General features: G+C 33.7%; 1 protein-coding gene across 4 annotated transcripts in view; it reads right to left on the reverse strand.

The window, feature by feature from the left end:
- LOC114348372 (E3 ubiquitin-protein ligase TRIP12) overlaps nucleotides 1-18,153 on the reverse strand; it is a 249,767-nt gene that overhangs the window by 11,346 nt on the left and 220,268 nt on the right. For 3 of the 4 annotated variants that reach the window (XM_028298962.2, XM_028298954.2, XM_028298974.2), the window contains 3 exons: nucleotides 14,992-15,165; nucleotides 14,561-14,933; nucleotides 6,177-6,594 (listed from right to left, as the gene is read on the reverse strand). In XM_028298962.2, coding sequence (XP_028154763.1) covers nucleotides 6,177-6,594; nucleotides 14,561-14,933; nucleotides 14,992-15,165 — 965 coding nt within the window. The remainder of the gene's footprint in view (nucleotides 1-6,176; nucleotides 6,595-14,560; nucleotides 14,934-14,991; nucleotides 15,166-18,153) is intronic. The other variant, XM_050643127.1, reaches the window with a different exon arrangement.

Here is an 18,153-nt window from a genome sequence, read left to right on the forward strand (position 1 = left end):
TCTTGACGCGAGAGTTACGAAACAAACAGATAGGATTGATATAATTCTCAACTTGAGAAAAGCCCCTCTGCCGAAACAGCTGTAGCGACAATAACTTTTAATTTGTAATAAATGTTGTGGAAGTATTAGAAATACAAGTTGTTCAGTGTTTTATTGTCAGATAAAATGAACTTCCATCAAGTAACGACCTAATCCATCACTTATATGTATTTCTTTAACCTTAATAAAATAGTTGATTCCGAATTATGCACCTTATCACTTTCCGGTATTTCAAAGCTTTGTTATGAACGTTCCAAAGAAAGAAACCGGACTGATTAACCTACGATGAACTCGCAAACGAAATAAGGACAAGAATTTGAAAATTTACATGTGGAAAGCCTTTATGAGCTTGAACTTATAGCTCTGCTCATACGAGAAATGCATAAAGCCAAAGCAGATATCTTCTTTGGCGTTATGCATTTCTAGCAGATTCAGTTCGGTTTTAGAGAAGGATTGGGAACCAGGGAAGCTTTGTTCTCAATGCTATCTTTACTTCAACGATCATGGGAAGTACAGAAACCAATTTACGTCTGCTTTATAAATTTTTAGAAGGCGTTTGATAGGGTTCAAAATGATAGGCTGTTTGAATAACTAGAAATGATTGGAATAGATGATAAAGATCTGAGACTTTTGCAAAATCTATAGTGGAATCAGAAGCTTCTATTCTGGTAGACGGCAAGGAAACAGACACAATTTGAATTCAAAGAGGTGTCAGTCGGGGTTGTGTGTTGTTCCCAACTTTGTTTAACGTTTACTCAGAAATAATTTTTAACAAAGTCTTGGAAGTGCAAGGTAGAGTTTGAATTGGGGAAAACACCATTAACAACATCAGATATGCAGATGACACAGCGATCATGACTTAAAGTATCGAAGATCTTCAATTCCTTATAGATCAAGTCACTAGAGAATTCTCTAATAACGGACTTAGTATAAAAAATACAACAAAGACAAATTTACTTGTAGTTAGTCAACAAGACGTCGGCACTATGCAATTAATGGTCAGTAATGAACCGGTAACCAAAGTTAACCATTTTAAATACCTAGGATGTTGGATAAACGAGACAATAAATCCGGATGAAGAAATCAAAACTCGTATAGAAATTGCAAGAGGAGCATTTATGATCTTAGATCTATTATTAGCAATTCTCAGCTGAACATACAACTAAGAATCAAGTTCCTAAAATGTTTGTGTATTCTGTATTACTATATGGATGTGAAACCTGGAAAAGGTTAACATGATGAACAAATTAGAAGCCTTCGAGATGTGGTCACATCATAGAATGCTCAGAATATCATGGGTTCAACGTATTTCAAACAGAGAAGTCTTAAACAGAATAGGTCAATGCGAAGGTGACTTAATAAAGTTGATAAAAAAGAGAAAACTTTAATATCTGGGGCATATAATGAGAGGTAGCAGATACAGGATACTGCAGTTAATACTCAATGGAAAGATTGACGGAAAAAGAGGAATTGGTAGGAAGAAATATTTATGGCTCCGAAACCTTCGTCAATTTACTGACTTATCAGCAGATCAATTATTACATGCCGCACAAGATCGAGAACGATACAGGGAAATTGTCATGGAAGCTATCCACGCCTAAAATTTGGGCACGGTACGTTAAGAAGAAGAAGCAGATATCTATTGGTTTAAAGAAGATGAGGTGGACTCGCTAAGGAATCCTAGAAAAAAATCCTACCCGTCACTAATTTGCATATGCACATAGAGAGCAAATTCTTCTCTTCTTAAGGTGCCGCGCATTTCTGCGATGTTAAGATAGTCAGAATTAAAGTATTCTATTTTTAGCAACATTGCGAAGAGAGCAGAGAGCATTTTTAAGTTTTTAGTTTAGCTTTAAGTTTTGTATTAGACTTATAGTCTAAGATGCGATATAAGGTCGATCAGCATCGATATGTTATAAAGGATAAAAATTATTGGATATATTTATAATTTAGTATGATACAAATTATAAAATCAAGGGGTGCCCGATCTAATTTTATTCTGGCTACAGTTAATTAATAATTAAAATAATGCGTTATTAGAAGATAAAATAAGGATATACAAAGTAGAAGAAAATATTGACCAGCTTTGTTTAAAAATAAGAGATACAGTAATACAGAAATCGGTTAAAATAGTGAGTAAAAGCAAGCCACAAAAAGGTAGTAAGTGGTTTCATAATGAGCGAGATAACAAATAACGGAATAAACGCGGTATATCAAAAACTCTTATCAGATTGTACACAGAGAAAAAAGAAGAGTATACGACTAAGAAAAGAGGAAAAGCCTATCTATGGAGTTAAAAGAGAGAATATGAACAGAAAACGTTAAGTGAGACATATAACGTTATTGATAAAAATAAAACAAGAAGATACTACAAATTCCTGAATATTTGCCGTCAAGACTAACAAGTTGTAGAGATATTAACAGTGAAATTTTACATGATCCAAATTGAGTTCTTAATAGATGAACAAACAATTAGCTATAATCCCAATTTAAGGTACTAGCACTAAAAAATACACTGTAGAAGACCAAAAATAATCATTTTTTTCAAGAATTTTTTTCTCAGAACCTTTATTAAAAATGAACATAAAACTTTTTACATATGAATATCTAACTCTTAGAGAGTACAAAAATTATTTTTATTTTTTTATTTATGCACGTACACTAATATTGTCTTCTTCTTCTTGTGCCACTCCTATCAGAGATTGGAAATCATCAAGGCTACCCTGACTTTGTTTACAGCTGACCTAAAAAGTTCATTAGTGGTGCAGCCAAACCACTCTCTCAAATTCCGCATCCACGACATTCTTCTACGGCCTGAATTCCGTTTTCCTTCTATTTTTCCTTGCATTACATTTTGAAGTAATGCGTATTTATGACCTCTCATCAGGTGACCCAAATACTCGAGTTTTCTTCGTTTTATCGTTAACAAAATTTCTGGGTCTCTTCCTATCCTTCGTATTACTTCAAGATTTGTGATTCTTTCAACCCAACTTATCTTCAGAATTCGACGGTAGCACCACATCTCGAAACTTTCAATATTTTTTATGTTGTTCTGTTTGAGAGTCCAGGCCTCTACACCGTATAATAGCGTGTTAAATACGTATCCTCTTAGCATTCTTAATCGTAGAGGGATGCTTATATCTCTGTTGCAAAAGAATTTTCTCATCTTTATAAAGGTGGCCCTGGCACTTTCGATACGTCGTCTTTTTATTTCATTGTTTTGGTCTCCAGTTTCGTTTATTAAAGTTCCCAAGTATTTATAACTTGATACTTTTTCAATATGAATGCCGTTTATACTAATATGTGCTGGTTGTGTCATGATTTTACTGAAGACCATATACTTGGTTTTTTTTATATTAATGTTTATGCCATAATTGTTGCAAGCAATATTTATGTTTGTAAGTAATCGTTGTAATTCTTCTACTGTTCTTGCAACTAGTACAGTGTCGTCTGCGTATCGAATATTATTTACAACCTCTCCATTGATTACGATTCCTTCATTTGCTTGCAAAAGGGCTTCCTGACAGATGCTTTCACTATATACATTAAATAGCAGTGGTGACAAAATGCATCCCTGTCTTACTCCTCTATGTATTTCTATTGCTTTTGATATCTCGTTTTCTATTTTGATGTTAGCTTTCTGATTCCAATATAAGTTGAGAATTATTCGCAGATCTTTATTATCTACGTCTTTTCTTTCAAGAATGTCTATTAGCCTATCGTGGCGTCTCTGTCAAACGCTTTTTCAAAATCGATAAAACATGCATGTACTTCTTGATTAACGTCTAGGCATCTTTGTGTAAGAACATTCAAACCGAAGAGAGCTTCTCGAGTACCTAGTCCTTTTCTGAACCCCATCTGTGTATCACTAATATCTGACTCCAACTTTTGATAAACTCGGTTGTGGATGATTTTTAGAAATATCTTTAGTAGATGGCTCATTAAAGATATTGTTCGATGTTCTGAACATTCTTTTGCATTGGATTTCTTTGGCAGTGTAACGAATGTAGACAGCAGCCACTCTTGAGGTATAATACCAGTATTGTATACTGTGTTAAATAAGTGCAATATTATACCTATTTATTCATCGTTCAAGAGCTTTAGTATTTCAGTAGGAACCTCATCGGGTCCATTTGCCTTTCCAGTTTTGAAATTTCTAAGTGCCATTTCTACTTCACATTTTAGGATTTCAGGTCCCGTTTCACCATTTACCTTGTCAATGTTATTTCTGTTGTCCTCAAACAAGTCTCTTATGTATTCACTCCATCTATTAATTTTTTCTGTTAAGTCTACAATAATATTTCCGTCTTTGTCCTTAAGCAAACTTATTTGATGTCTTCTTTGGGTTCCTGTAAGTTCTTTTACTTTTTTATGTATATTGAATGTGTTATACTTTCTTTCATAGTCTTCCATTTCTACACATTGTTCTTTAATCCATGATTCTTTGGCCTTCTTTATTATTTGCTTTATGTTCTTATCAACCTCTCTGTATTTTTTTGAATTATTCTTCAATTCGCGTCTTTCATCCATTAGTTCTAGTATGTCTGGTGTCATCCACACCTTATGTTTCTTTGGGGATTTGGTTAGGTACTAATATTGTAGAGGGCGCAAAAGTCGAGGCCTCGAAAAATGATGGCGGACAGTTAATCTCAGGATTGGGATATCTGAAACAAAAAAATCGTACTGCATTTGAAAAAGGAAGCTTTCTTATGTGATAATTTACCACACTTTGACCAAAAAATAAAAAATAATATTTTTTAACCATGAAAAACTAAAGAAAACGGGTGATTTTTTCACAAAATTTTTTAAAATTTCCGTAAAATCTTTTTTTGCGGAATTTTCACTAATGGTGGTAAATTGTCACGTAAGAAACCTTCCTTTTCAAAATGCCGTACGATTTTTTTGTTTCGGAGATTCCAGTCCTGAGATTAACTGTCCGCCATCGGAACTACTTTTTTTTCGAGGCCTCGGCCTCGCCCTCTACAGTATTAGTGTACGCGCATAAATGAAAAAAGAAATATTTTTGGTATTCTCTAAGAGTTAGATATTAATATGTAAAAAGATTTATGTTCATTTTTAATAAAGGTTCTGAGAAAACAGATCTTGAAAAAATGCTTATTTTTGGTCTTCTAAAGTGTACTAGTAGTACCTTAAATTATGTTGAAGAAGGCGACAACTTTGAAAATCAACTAAACTTACATCAACAACTAACTACACATTGAAGCACCAAGATAAGAAGTGTCAAATGTCCATCCAAAACTTTAATAAATTACTACCATGTAGCACGATTCGATGAAACCTGTTCTGAAATGTATAAGGAAGCTAGTGACTAACTTTTGGAAGCAATCCATAAACTAATACATATACTTTATCTAATTTACTTACCGTTGCACGTCATCCGCGTCATAGTCCGTGACGTCACATGATACCAACACGAAATATTTAGGCGGTATGTGTGTTCTTTTTTAGAATTACTTTGCCGAGTACACTGGCGTTAGAGCCACTAGGCATATTTTATTATATACGCGTAGAAATAATATTTAAAGATTTCTATTAATGTTAACTTAAAGAAATACACAATAATATGTTTCATTTAATTTGTATGAATGGATTATAAAGCGTTTTTATGAAGCACATTTGTTCGGAATACACTGTAACTATAATCGAACGAAGGTGATATTTTGGCATAAATTGGTAACATTTATTTGAGAGTTGCGGTAATGACACTTCATATTTGTTTATATTCTTTACTATAAGTATTTGTTTCATTATATTGACCTTTTTTATTATGTACTTTAACGTAAGATTATAACTTAATTTCTTGTTTTCTATTTTTAAAGTTTTTATTTATTTACATTGAATATTAATTTGTTTTGCTGTACAATCCACTTCCGCAATTAATATTGTGTGATGTATTTGATTTAAAATGAATGAATTTTTTGTAATTGGGCAACAATTTCAACTTAGATCTCTAACGTAAATAATGACGTGCAACGGTAAGTAAATTAGACGGACTGTATACAGTAGACATAAACTTAAAATTATTAAACCTTTTACCGAATTCTCAATAATTGATGATCTTCAATGTCAAAAATCCTCAAGAAATTTGTAATTTTATGTAATCATCATTAACTTACCATTCTGGAATCCATAACAGCTTTAGCCATGAATTTTCCTAAAAATCTGAACTTGCTCTTAATTTTTGTAATTTGACTAACTTTTGCACTTCTAGATAAAGGCATCGGGAATAATCCAGTCGGACTATTAACATATTCACTTTCACTCGTACTAAAAGCATTCCATAACTCCAAATTAACTTTCTGTAACTCTTTTGAAACCAAAGCGTAAAATTCTAAGGTCGGTCCTAGTCCGGTACCGACTTCATTTTCGTATTGCACTTCAAGTAAGGCTTTAGACGACGCCAAATCTTGCATTACTTGTTCGGCCTGTTTTAGAATATCATCACGAGATATCGTACGTTTTCGTCTATCCAGTCTTGGAGTCACACGTTCTTGAGAATCGCTTGAACTAAGTTCCGGTGACATGTCAAGCAATCTGCAAAAATATCAACGAGTTAATAATTTAGATTTAACCGATGTCAAAGTTTTATCAATTTTATTTTTGTTTTGTATAAAATCATAACACAGCCTAAATTTTCATCAGATAAGAATAACAGCAATATTTAATATATGAAAAACACTGTCTTTCTACAAGTATAAAATGTATATACATGGTGATTGATTAGTGGGGTAAAACTCAATAGATCCGTTATAGTAATAGACAGCAATGGGGTGTATTCTGTAACACTTCCGTTAAATTTTAGAGGCCTCTAAAATTTTAGCGCGCCTCTAAAATTTTAGCGCTCGCTAAAAATATTTTGGTATTCCGTAAATGGGGTGTAGGGTTGTGTTATAGAGGTAGTACCTTTAATCGGAACGACCACATCGAGCGTCATAGACGGGAGATGGTTCTTGATAACTGGTCCTCATAAGACACCCAACTCTCACTTATGGCTCCACGTGCCACACCCTGGGCAACTGCATTGGTCTGCAGGCTAAACTAAGTGAGGATAGCCAGATATGGTGAAAATAGCAACGTCTGTACCCAGAATGGGCGGTTGCAAACGGCGTCTGTTCCATAGTGGGCGCCTGAAAACTAAGCCTGGAAGTGGCATGAAGGAAGGCAACGGGATACCACCTTCATTATTTTTTCCCAAGAGAATCACATGAATACATTCAACTCAAAAATATCCGGAGGTATAAATGGTTCCTCAATCGGATCTCCGGGGGGAACGGTCTTGAATGTTAGAAATGTACGAGCAAACTTAAGAAAGACATTAAAGATAGGCACCTGGAATACACGCAGCTTATTTGAAGCCGGGAAGCTGGCTAACCTAACCCAAGAAATGTGCAGATTCGATCTAGATATCCTGGGGATCTCAGAAACCTGGTGGTCTGGATCCGGTAAATGCACCACAGAGAGCGGAACATTCTTTTACTCAGGCAATGACGACCGCGATCATAGAAAAGGCGTCGGGATTATGATAAGTAAAAAATTGATGAGAGCTGTCACGGAGTTTGTACCATATTCCGACCGCACAGCCTTGGTAAAACTTGAAGCGAAGCCAAATAATCTCAACATCATACAGGTCTATGCACCAACTGCAGATGTAGCAGATGAAGAGGTGGAAAACTTTTATAGTGAAATCAAAGAATTGCTTAAATTGACAAAGAAACATGATGTTAACATAATTATGGGAGATTTTAATTCCAAAATAGGGAAAGGCAGCTTTGAAGACGTAGTTGGACCTTATGGTCTTGGAACAAGGAACGAAAGGGGTGACCGACTTGTACAATTTTGTCAGGAAGAAAACATGAGAGTTACCAACACATGGTTCCAACTCCACCCCCGTCGCCTTTATACTTGGAAATCTCCAGCCGATAGAGCTCAGAACATAATAAGAAATCAGATAGACTTCATTCTCATCAACGGTAGATTCAGCACAACTGTCAAAAGAGCTTGCACATATCCTGGAGCAGATGTGCCTTCTGACCATGTACTATTAGTGGCCGTCATAAAGATCGCTCTTTCATGCAAAAACAAGCCTGAAACTCAACAACAGATCGCATTGGATAAACTGAAAGATCCAATGATACAAGCAGAAATAAGTAATGAAATAAACACACAAATTCAAATATTGACGACAAACATTACCGAAGATCTAACACCAACATGGAATACGATTACAAGTGCTGTAACAGACATCATGAAAAGCAACTTGGGGTACAAACCAAAGAACAAGAAGCAAAAATGGATGACAGAAGAAATACTATTACTAATGGATGAACGACGACGACACAAGAATGACCCAGATGGCAGCAATATGTATAAAAACATTAACAGGCAAATAAAAGCAAAGATAAGAATAGCAAAAAATGAATGGCTTAAGCAACAATGTATCGATCTAGAACATTTACAACGACAGCACGACGATCGGAATTTACATAAAAAGCTTAAGGAGACTGCTGGAATATACAGAAAACGAAGACCAACTATTATAGTTGATCAGGATAACCAGGTAGTGCTAGGTGAAAAAGAGAAAATTCATATATGGGAAAACTATATTCAGGAGCTCTTTCATGACGAAAGACCCATGAGTGAAGTTTATACAGACGACCAGCTGACTGGCCCTTCAATTACTAAAGAGGAAATAGAAAAGGCAATATTATATTCAAAAAACAATAAGGCACCTGGACCTGATGAAATCCCTTCAGAAATACTCAAACTACTAGATGAAAGGGGAATTTCAGCACTACATAAAATATTTAATTTTATTTATGAAACTGGTTGCTATCCTCAGCAGTGGTTGCTCTCTACATTTATTCCCCTAGCCAAAAAAGTCAATGCAAAAAGATGTGAGGATCACAGACTCATTAGCCTGATGAGTCACACTTTAAAAATATTCTTAAAAATACTACATCAAAGATTATACAAAAAATGTGAATGGGACATCAGTGATTCTCAGTTTGGGTTTAGGCAAGGTTTGGGAACAAGAGAAGCAATAGTAGCAACACAGGTGTTGGTCCAAAATTGTTACGATCAGAGGAAGGACGTATTCCTGTGCTTTCTAGACTACGAGAAAGCGTTTGATCGTGTCCAACATCACAAGTTAATGCAGATCCTCAAGAAGCTTGATATAGACCAAAAAGACATAAGATGCATTGAAAACTTGTACTGGTATCAGGCAGCACAATTAAAAATAGACAATTCTATATCCAAATCCATACATATAAGAAGGGGTGTTCGGCAGGGATGTATGCTTTCCCCTCTTTTATTTAACATTTATTCGGAAGCCATATTTCAAGAGTCTTTGGAAGATGCAGAGATGGGAATCAAAGTGAATGGAGTATTAATCAACAACATACGATATGCTGATGATGCTGTCTTAATTTGCGACAACATAGCAGATCTTCAACAACTTGTCACTATAATCGGAGAATACAGTAAGCGAATGGGATTAGAGATTAATACCAAAAAGACCAAATTCATGATCATCTCCAGAAACTTGGATGCATTTGAAAACTCCACCATAACACTGAATACTAAGTCCATTGAGAGAGTGAGCAAATTCAAATACCTAGGAACGTGGCTTTTTGAAGACTGGGCATCGGACAGGGAAGTAAAATGTCGCATTGAGCAAGCTCGACAAGCTTTCGTAAAATTCAGGAAGGTACTGAGCTGCTCAGAGTTCGACCTTACACTGAGACTAAGGTTTACTAAATGCTACGTGTGGTCGGTGCTGCTATATGGCATAGAGGGCTGGACACTCAAAACGAGGGATATAAACAGATTAGAAGCCTTCGAAATGTGGCTTTATCGCCGTATCCTAAAGATACCATGGACGGCGAAAGTCACAAATGTGGATGTCCTTAAAAGAATCAACCAAGAACGTCAGCTTTTCGAAAACATCAAGAAAAGAAAAACGGCGTATTTGGGTCACATCATGCGAAACGAAAAATACCAGTTCCTTCAACTTATAATCCAGGGTAAAATTGAAGGCAAGAGAGGAATAGGACGCAAGAAAATGTCCTGGCTCCGAAACATAAGGCAATGGACAGGGATTACCGACATACAATCACTGATCCACATTGCAAGAAACAGAGAGTTAATGGAAAATGTGATCGCCAACATCCATTAGTGGATTTGCATTTGAAAAAGAAGATTCCGTAAATCATGCATCCGTTAAAATCATAACCTAAACCGTTAAAACTCCCGCTAAATAAAAATATTTTAGAGGATGTGGTTTGATTATTTTTGTTGGGTTATGTTTATAATGAATAGTAGTTTGTTATTCTTATATTACAATGGAAATAAATATTTAAAAATGGCAAATGGCTTTTTAGAATGTATTTGGTGAAGAAGTAATAAATAAAAATGAAAGGTAAGTCTCAGTTTACTTTACAATCGACACACTATTACACCTATAACAAAATTTAAATTTTTGTTTCTTTTTGTAGAAATTCAAAAGAAGTAGGTACCTACCTACCTAGAAATGTCATTGAAAATGTGTTGAAACGAAGATCTTTGTCAAAGCAATTAAATCCTATTAATGCAGGCAAAATTATTTAAAGTTATTGTGGAACATTTGTTCGTAGTACGATCCAAACGATCAGCAACCGTTGCCAACCATCAGACGCATGCGCAGTTAACCGTTGGCGCTGCGCAGTTAACAGTTAGAGTTCGTAGATTACGAACGCGCATGCCTCTGATGGTTGGCAACGGTTGCTGATCGTTCTACGAACAAACCTAGAAAAAATTACAAAACGTACCAAATATTTATAAAGTTCCAGAAGGTTTAGAACCAGATGCAAATGAGGAAGATGACCTTAGTGTAATTGAAAATAGACCATTTGACCAAAATTAGTGTATAAGGGGAGAAGAAATACGATGTACAATTTTTCAGCAATATTTTAATGTATAATTTTATAAATAAAAATGTATAATTGGAAAATATGAGTTTTACTAAAAAATAATTAAATAAAATAAATATTATTTTCTAGCAAACTGTCTATTTCTTCTTCTTTTTTGAGATTTTTGGCCTCTGACAGTCAGTTTTCGGTCAATTTCTAGGTTAGAAGTAGTTCAAAACGATCAACGTGCGACGTTGCCGTATTTATTCCAAAACCTTTTAGAGGATTCCTCTAATAAAAAAAATATCATTTTAGCGGTCCTCTATAATATGTGTTTATAGAATGTCAATCTAACCTAAAAGTTTTAGAAGACCGTTAAAAGTTAAATTTTGGAAGCCTCTTAAATTTAACGGAAATGTTACAGAATACACCCCATTAAAAGTTAGTAACAAAAATTGTACCCAACTTTAGAGCTTCACATTACAAAATTAGTTAGAATGTTACAGGTTGTTCGATAACACAGTGGCAGACCAAACTTATGTTTTGTTAAGTGGAACACCCTATATTTTATTTTATATTCGAAATCCTGTTAACTTCTCCATCACAAAAATATAAAGGTTTGTTATGTTCTACAGGGTATTTACCGTAACAAGTTCAACTCCCTGTATAAATAAAAATAAGCACAACAGCAATGGTTTATTAATGCCATATTTTTGTAAGTATTGTCAAAATTTTCAAGAATTATTGACATTGCTAATTTTCTTTATATCAAATACAGGGTGAGTCAAAATGCAAGTACATTATTTTCTCAGTAACGTTAAATGAAACGGAATGGAATGGTATTTTATATCATTATTGAAAAGTAACATGATCGTACTTTAATTTTTATATAACATTCCCTATGTCCAAATTTATTAGTTTTCGAGATATTTTCATTTTTCAGAGCAAATATTTTAGGTGTCTAAATTTATCTAAATTTTAAGTAAGCCATGACTGAATTAACAATTGACGATTACTGATTATCAATCCGGTAATCAATGTAACAATGTAGCAAATAAAGAAATAAAAATAATTTATTAGTAATAAATTTTACAAAAAAAAACACAACCACAACCCGCAACATTTTTGAAATATTTAAAAACTACTTTTTTTATGTAAATGTAACAAATAAAGAAAGAAAATTAGTAATAAATTTTACAAAAAAACAACCACAAAATACAACATTTTGTTAAGACAATTAAACTCTACTCTTTTGTATGTAAATGTAACAATGTAACAAATAAAGAACGAAAAATAATTTATCAGTAAAACATTTTGCACAAAACATGTTTGAAAAAATTAGAAGCTACTTTTAATAAAATATTTTTAATATTTAATTACATAAGGTGTTCAAAATTACCTCCTAACACAAATGTCATTTATGCACGCCTAAAAACGATCATTGAATGAGTTACTTACTCTACGAAGCATTTGTAAATTAACACATCGAAATACAATTTGTATTCTATCTATTGTATTGTATTGTATTCTAAATCAGTCCAGTTTATTAAATTTTGGTGATTTGGGTGGCCACGCTACTGGTCCATTGAACAATGAAAATATCTCGAAAACTAATAAATTTAGACAAAGGGAATGTTATCTAAAAATTAAAGTACGGTAATGGTACTATTCAATAGTGATATGAAATACAGGGTGTTTCATTTAAAATTACTGAGAAAATAATGTACTTGCGTTTTGACTCACTCTGTATTTGATATAAAGAAAATTAGCAATATCAATCATTGTTGAAAATTTTGACAATACGTAAAAAAATATGGCATTAATAAACCATTGCTGTTTTGCTTATTTTTATTCATACAGGGAGTTGAACTTGTTACGATTTTCATATAAAATTGGTTATAACTTTGTAAATACCCTGTATAACATAACAAACCTTTATATTTTTGTAATGAAGAAGTTAACAAGATTTAGAATTTAAAATAAAATATAGGGTGTTCCATTTTAAAAAACAAAAGTTTGGTCTGCCACTGTGTTATCTAACACCCTGTCACATTCTAACTAATTTTGTAATGTGAAGCTCAAAGGTGGCTAAAATTTTTGTTATTAACTTTTATTGCTATCTATTACTATAGCGGATCTATTGAGCCCCCACTAATCAATCACCCTGTAGAATAAAAATTAATCAAAAAACTATAAATCACAATGTACTAATAACATACACTCCTGGTAAAAAAAATATGTATACTACATTCGCTCTCGCGAGATTTTTTTTGAGACATTCGGAATAGGAAACGTACAACACAAAAATTCCTACCTCACACTATTAACTGCTAAAATCAACTCAAATCAACTTAATCTTTCATTAAAAAAAGAAGAATTATTAGAAATAGTGGGAGTGTCTACTAATCTCATAAAATTTTGTGAAGTTTATTTCTACAAAATATTTCTATTTTGTACAATAAATAATTTTCTCATTTGCTATCAATACATTATAATGGTTTAAATAAATAAATATTGATTGGCGTAAGGTTTATGTTATTTTTATGTCTGTTTACTATTAATAATATTGGATATGAGCAGGTGCGTTGGTTTTGTAGTAATTTCCAGTCACTTCTGACAACTGAATTTTTCAAAAAAGAAATTACTAACGTCTGTGTCAAAAAAAATCTCGCGAGAGCGAATGTAGTATACACTTGCATTTTGTATGTTTTTTTATTTTGTCAGTGTAAAGTGGTTTTAATGGGAAGGAAGTAAGAATTAATAATAAAAACGTTCATTCATAACAATAAAAATGGTTCTTATACGCCCGGTTTCCGAACGGATGATCATCACAAAAAATATGTAATCGACGATTAACAATATATTAAATCATGATTAAATGCATTTTGAGTTTCAGAAACGTCAATCAAACTAGTTTTAACCACATTCGATCACCTGACAAACGATTAATCGTAAGTTAACAGATTATCATAAGTGTTTTGAGTCTCCAAAAGGCCGATTAACCAGTTTCACTTGTCAAACGGCGGTCATTGGCCAGGCATTTGGAACCACTGTGAGGCGCGGTAAATTTGAATTACTCCTCTTGGTTTAAAAACAGACCATAGTACTATTTTAAACCTGATTTTATAATATTTTCAAAATAGCAGTATGGAAATAATATATTGTATGTCCATGTTTTACTTCATATTTATATGTCCATACAGTGGGTTACTTTTAGTTTGTTAAATGTGATTAACATTTAACCCTAACAGAAATAGAACAGAATAAGATATAAAAAAAAGGTGTAACACGAACTTAACTGTAATTTAGTTATTTTTAAAGTATGTACGGTTTGTCACGGATCACGCAAACTTTTAAATTGATTTTAGCGAAAACATCAATATTGGACATACAATATCTGTCCTCTTGGCCATCGATATAGGGTAGACTTTGTTTCTTGGGATATTCCCTACTTACAGTGAAAATATAAGTAAATTGATGTTGGAATTCGGAGCCAAATGCCCTCACTGACTGCACTATTAGCATATTAAGTTGTTTACAATACACAATACACTGCAATACAAATTTATAAAAAAATGAGTTTACTAACTTGTAATCTCAAATGTACTTACCTCTGTAAGGCACGATCTCTATCAAAAGATGTAGCATAAAAAAGTAGTTGACGCGTTTCGAAAGGAAACAAAAAGGGACAAACTGAAGCAATTTGTTGTAACCAATTGGGCAAATTGCCCGTCATTATGACTAGAGGATCCTGCAACTGTCTGCTGGCTTTGGCGGCGATTTTGCTATTGAGGAATTCCAGAGGGGGTAATATAGCCTTATATTCAACACTAGGATATAAATAAGTCCAATACATATTAAGAGCGTTTAGAATGCGTAAGAGGCACAACACATCCAAAGAGGCATCTTGAATGGTAACTGTTTCCGGAAACTGGGTAACCAAAAAGGGATCCAAGGGGGATTGGGCTAGGGGTGTAACTCCTTCTGAAAAATGAGAAACGTGGTTAGATGATGGTTTATTTGAACGTTTTATTAATATTACCATTCCATAGTTCATCAGCTCTACGCCTTGATGTGCTCTTTCCAGAAGAACCTTTGCCTTTTCTGCTAGAATGACTTGTCGAAGCGCTGCTACTACTCTTCATGGAAGCAGAAGGTTCTTCTTTTAATGGTCGATAATAAATTATATGTGTTTGGACCCAAATACCAGCATTGCCTGAAAATTTCAATAAACAAAATTGAATAGCAGCCACATTATATGAGGATATAATAGTCATGAGAGTTTAGAGAGATACTAACAAATAAAATTGTGAAGGAATACGCCTTTGTTAACTAAAATAATATGGTACAACTCTCGACAGATTCTGTTTTTTATACTCGGTATAGTCAGAGATATTCTTAAATACAACTAAAGCCACCAAAGGTGATCAAATGTTTCTTACAAAAAGCATATACATGGCAATACAGAAACTAGTCCAGAGAAATAAGATTTTTCTCGTGACACATCCCCCTCCAGGCCGAAACCAAATTTTTTGAGTAGTATGGACATCTATATTAATAACCTTTATGTTTCCTGCAGCCGATTTTGATGATATACATAGATATAAACAAATGAAGATAAAAAAACGGTAAATTTTCGCTTTTTTCGTCTATAACCAAAAAGTTAAGCATTTTAAACAAATTTGAAAGTAATAAACTGATAGATCGTCTAAAAAATTTCAATATGTCGTTCGCTGAATATGTCTATCCTTATTGGTTGCTTAGAAAATTGCAAAATAATTAATAAATTTTGAGTTTTTATAAATATTCATAACCTATGTAAAAATTAGCTTAGAACCTTCTTATTACACGAATTGCTGAGACTTCTAGTGCTTAAATTATATTTTAAATTTCAAAGCAATGGGTCAAATAGTTTAAAAGTTATTTAATTTGTTTATCCCAAATTCATTTTTTTTCAATACTATAAGTCAAAAAATTATGAGGTTACAGTAAGACTTCTGACAGTTTATGGAAGAACATTTATACTATTAACTTAATTAAAAAAAAATGAGAAAAAGTTAATTTTAAACAGTGTAAATTTATTTTGCAAAAACACGTCGATGTTTTGCTTACTTATAAACAATTAGAATTAACTTTTTAGCCGTTACCCGTAGAAAAATTATTTTTTCATATTTCGAAAGACTGAATTTTTATACACATTTAGAAAGAAAAACAATTGTCCTAGGACAATTAGGGACGAAGTTAGCCCCCCTCCTTTTTTTAACCCATTTAGCGCCAAAGGTGCGAAAACGCACCATTTTTTTGTAGAATTTTTTTTTGACAATTCGTTAATTTTTTTTAAATCTTTTTATTGTTTAAGCAACCAGAAGATATAAGTGTAACTAAATTTAATTTTGTTTAATTTCCAAACTCATGCTTTCATCACAAAAATATTTTCTAAATGTCCGACATTTTCAATCCTTCTACACAACTTTATTTTTACTGTAGTAATTTTATTGGCATAACACTTTTGTGGTCAAATAAATTAAAACATTATTTTTTTAACCTATTTGTACAACAATTGTTATAAAAATACAAAAAAAAATTTTTCTGAGTCCTCAAATCTCGTGTTTGAAAATAATGGTTCGATAACGAACCATTGGCGGAAGTCGACATAATATGTTATATTATAGTTATATATTAACTGTCTGATCAGGAATAAGTTCAAGGTGATGCACAGGCAGTAATTTGTTGTGATATTTCTTTATTATGTGTAAAAACACGTACCCACTATGCTTGCGCTCCGAGCTCCTGCAACTGCTCCACATAGTGGACAGGTTTGGCGCTCCCGGACTGTGCAATTGTGCGCACTCTGCCTCGGCGCTCCAATCTGTGGCGGTTTATATGTAAGTGTGCGCATACCGTATCGATTGGAGCAGTTGCAGGGAGCGCGGAGCGCAAGAAGTTCGTGGACATAGTGGATGGTTGGCGCTCTCGGACCATGCAACAGTGTGCGCTCCGCCTCAACGGTCCAATAGGTGGTGGTTTATATGTAGAGGAGCGCATGCAGGTCGATGGAAGCAGTTACAGGGAGCGCGGAGCGCAAGAGGTTTGTGAACATAGTGAATGGTAGGCACTCCCTGACCGTGCAACAGTGCGCGCTCCGCCTTGGCGTTCCAATTTGTGTCGGTTTATATGTAGAGGAGCGCATACCGTATCGATTGGAGCAGTTGCAAGGAACGCGGAGTGCAAGAGGTTCGTGAACATAGTGGATGGTTGGCGCTCCCGGACCGTGCAACAGTGCGCCAACGACCGTGCGGCAGTGCCTCGGTGGTCCAATATTACGAACGTAGTGGATTACTTTAGAACTGTACTGATTATCTAACTGGTACCTTTAGAAAGACGGGTATTCTGGTATTCAGTTTTGTTATAATCTAGGGTGGGGGAGTAGGGGGGGGGCTACATAAGGGAGGTTGTGTAGTCTTGTAGACAATGTCGATTTGTCGAATTTATGCAACTGGCCCAGAGCAAGATACAGGATTGGAAAGTGTAAACTGGAAATATATAAAATAATTTCTAAAAAAGATAAAGGGCCGTTCGATTTGTTTTTGAGAAAGAAGCTGCAGAAGGTGTAGGCAATGTTCTAACCATACTATTTTTGTTTATCAAAACTTCCACACCATTTAAACTCTAAATGTTTTGAGACTTTTCACAAAAAATAAAATTGTGTATTTTAATTTTTATACCTCATTTCCGCCAAAGGTTCGAGAACGAACCATTTTGTTGTTGTGACACCTGCCATTATCAAAGTGTAAAATAATTTTTTTACGAATGTTTAAGTTTATTTTACTCTAATTAATCAAATATATTACATATTATCGCAGTATTTCTTTGCTTGGCGGTTAATGGGTTAATTTACATGTTTTTGCAAAATAATTTTGCAGTATTTAGATTTATTTTTTGTCAGTTTTTTTTTAATTAAATTAATAGTATAAATCTTCTTCTTTCATAAACTATCCAAAGTATTAGTATTACTTCATCATTTTCTGACTTATAGCGTTACAAAAAAAAAAGAATGTGTGTGTACTTTGTACGCACGTAAGAAGTTATACTTCTATTATAATATAATTTCAACGAAATAAATATACCTACTTATTAACAGTTACAATAGAGAAAATTAACAATAATTACCAAAAATGAACCAAAACTTAACAGTGCCAAATAT

This window comes from Diabrotica virgifera, chromosome 2 (assembly GCF_917563875.1).
Source record: "Diabrotica virgifera virgifera chromosome 2, PGI_DIABVI_V3a".
Lineage (NCBI taxonomy): Eukaryota > Metazoa > Arthropoda > Insecta > Coleoptera > Chrysomelidae > Diabrotica > Diabrotica virgifera.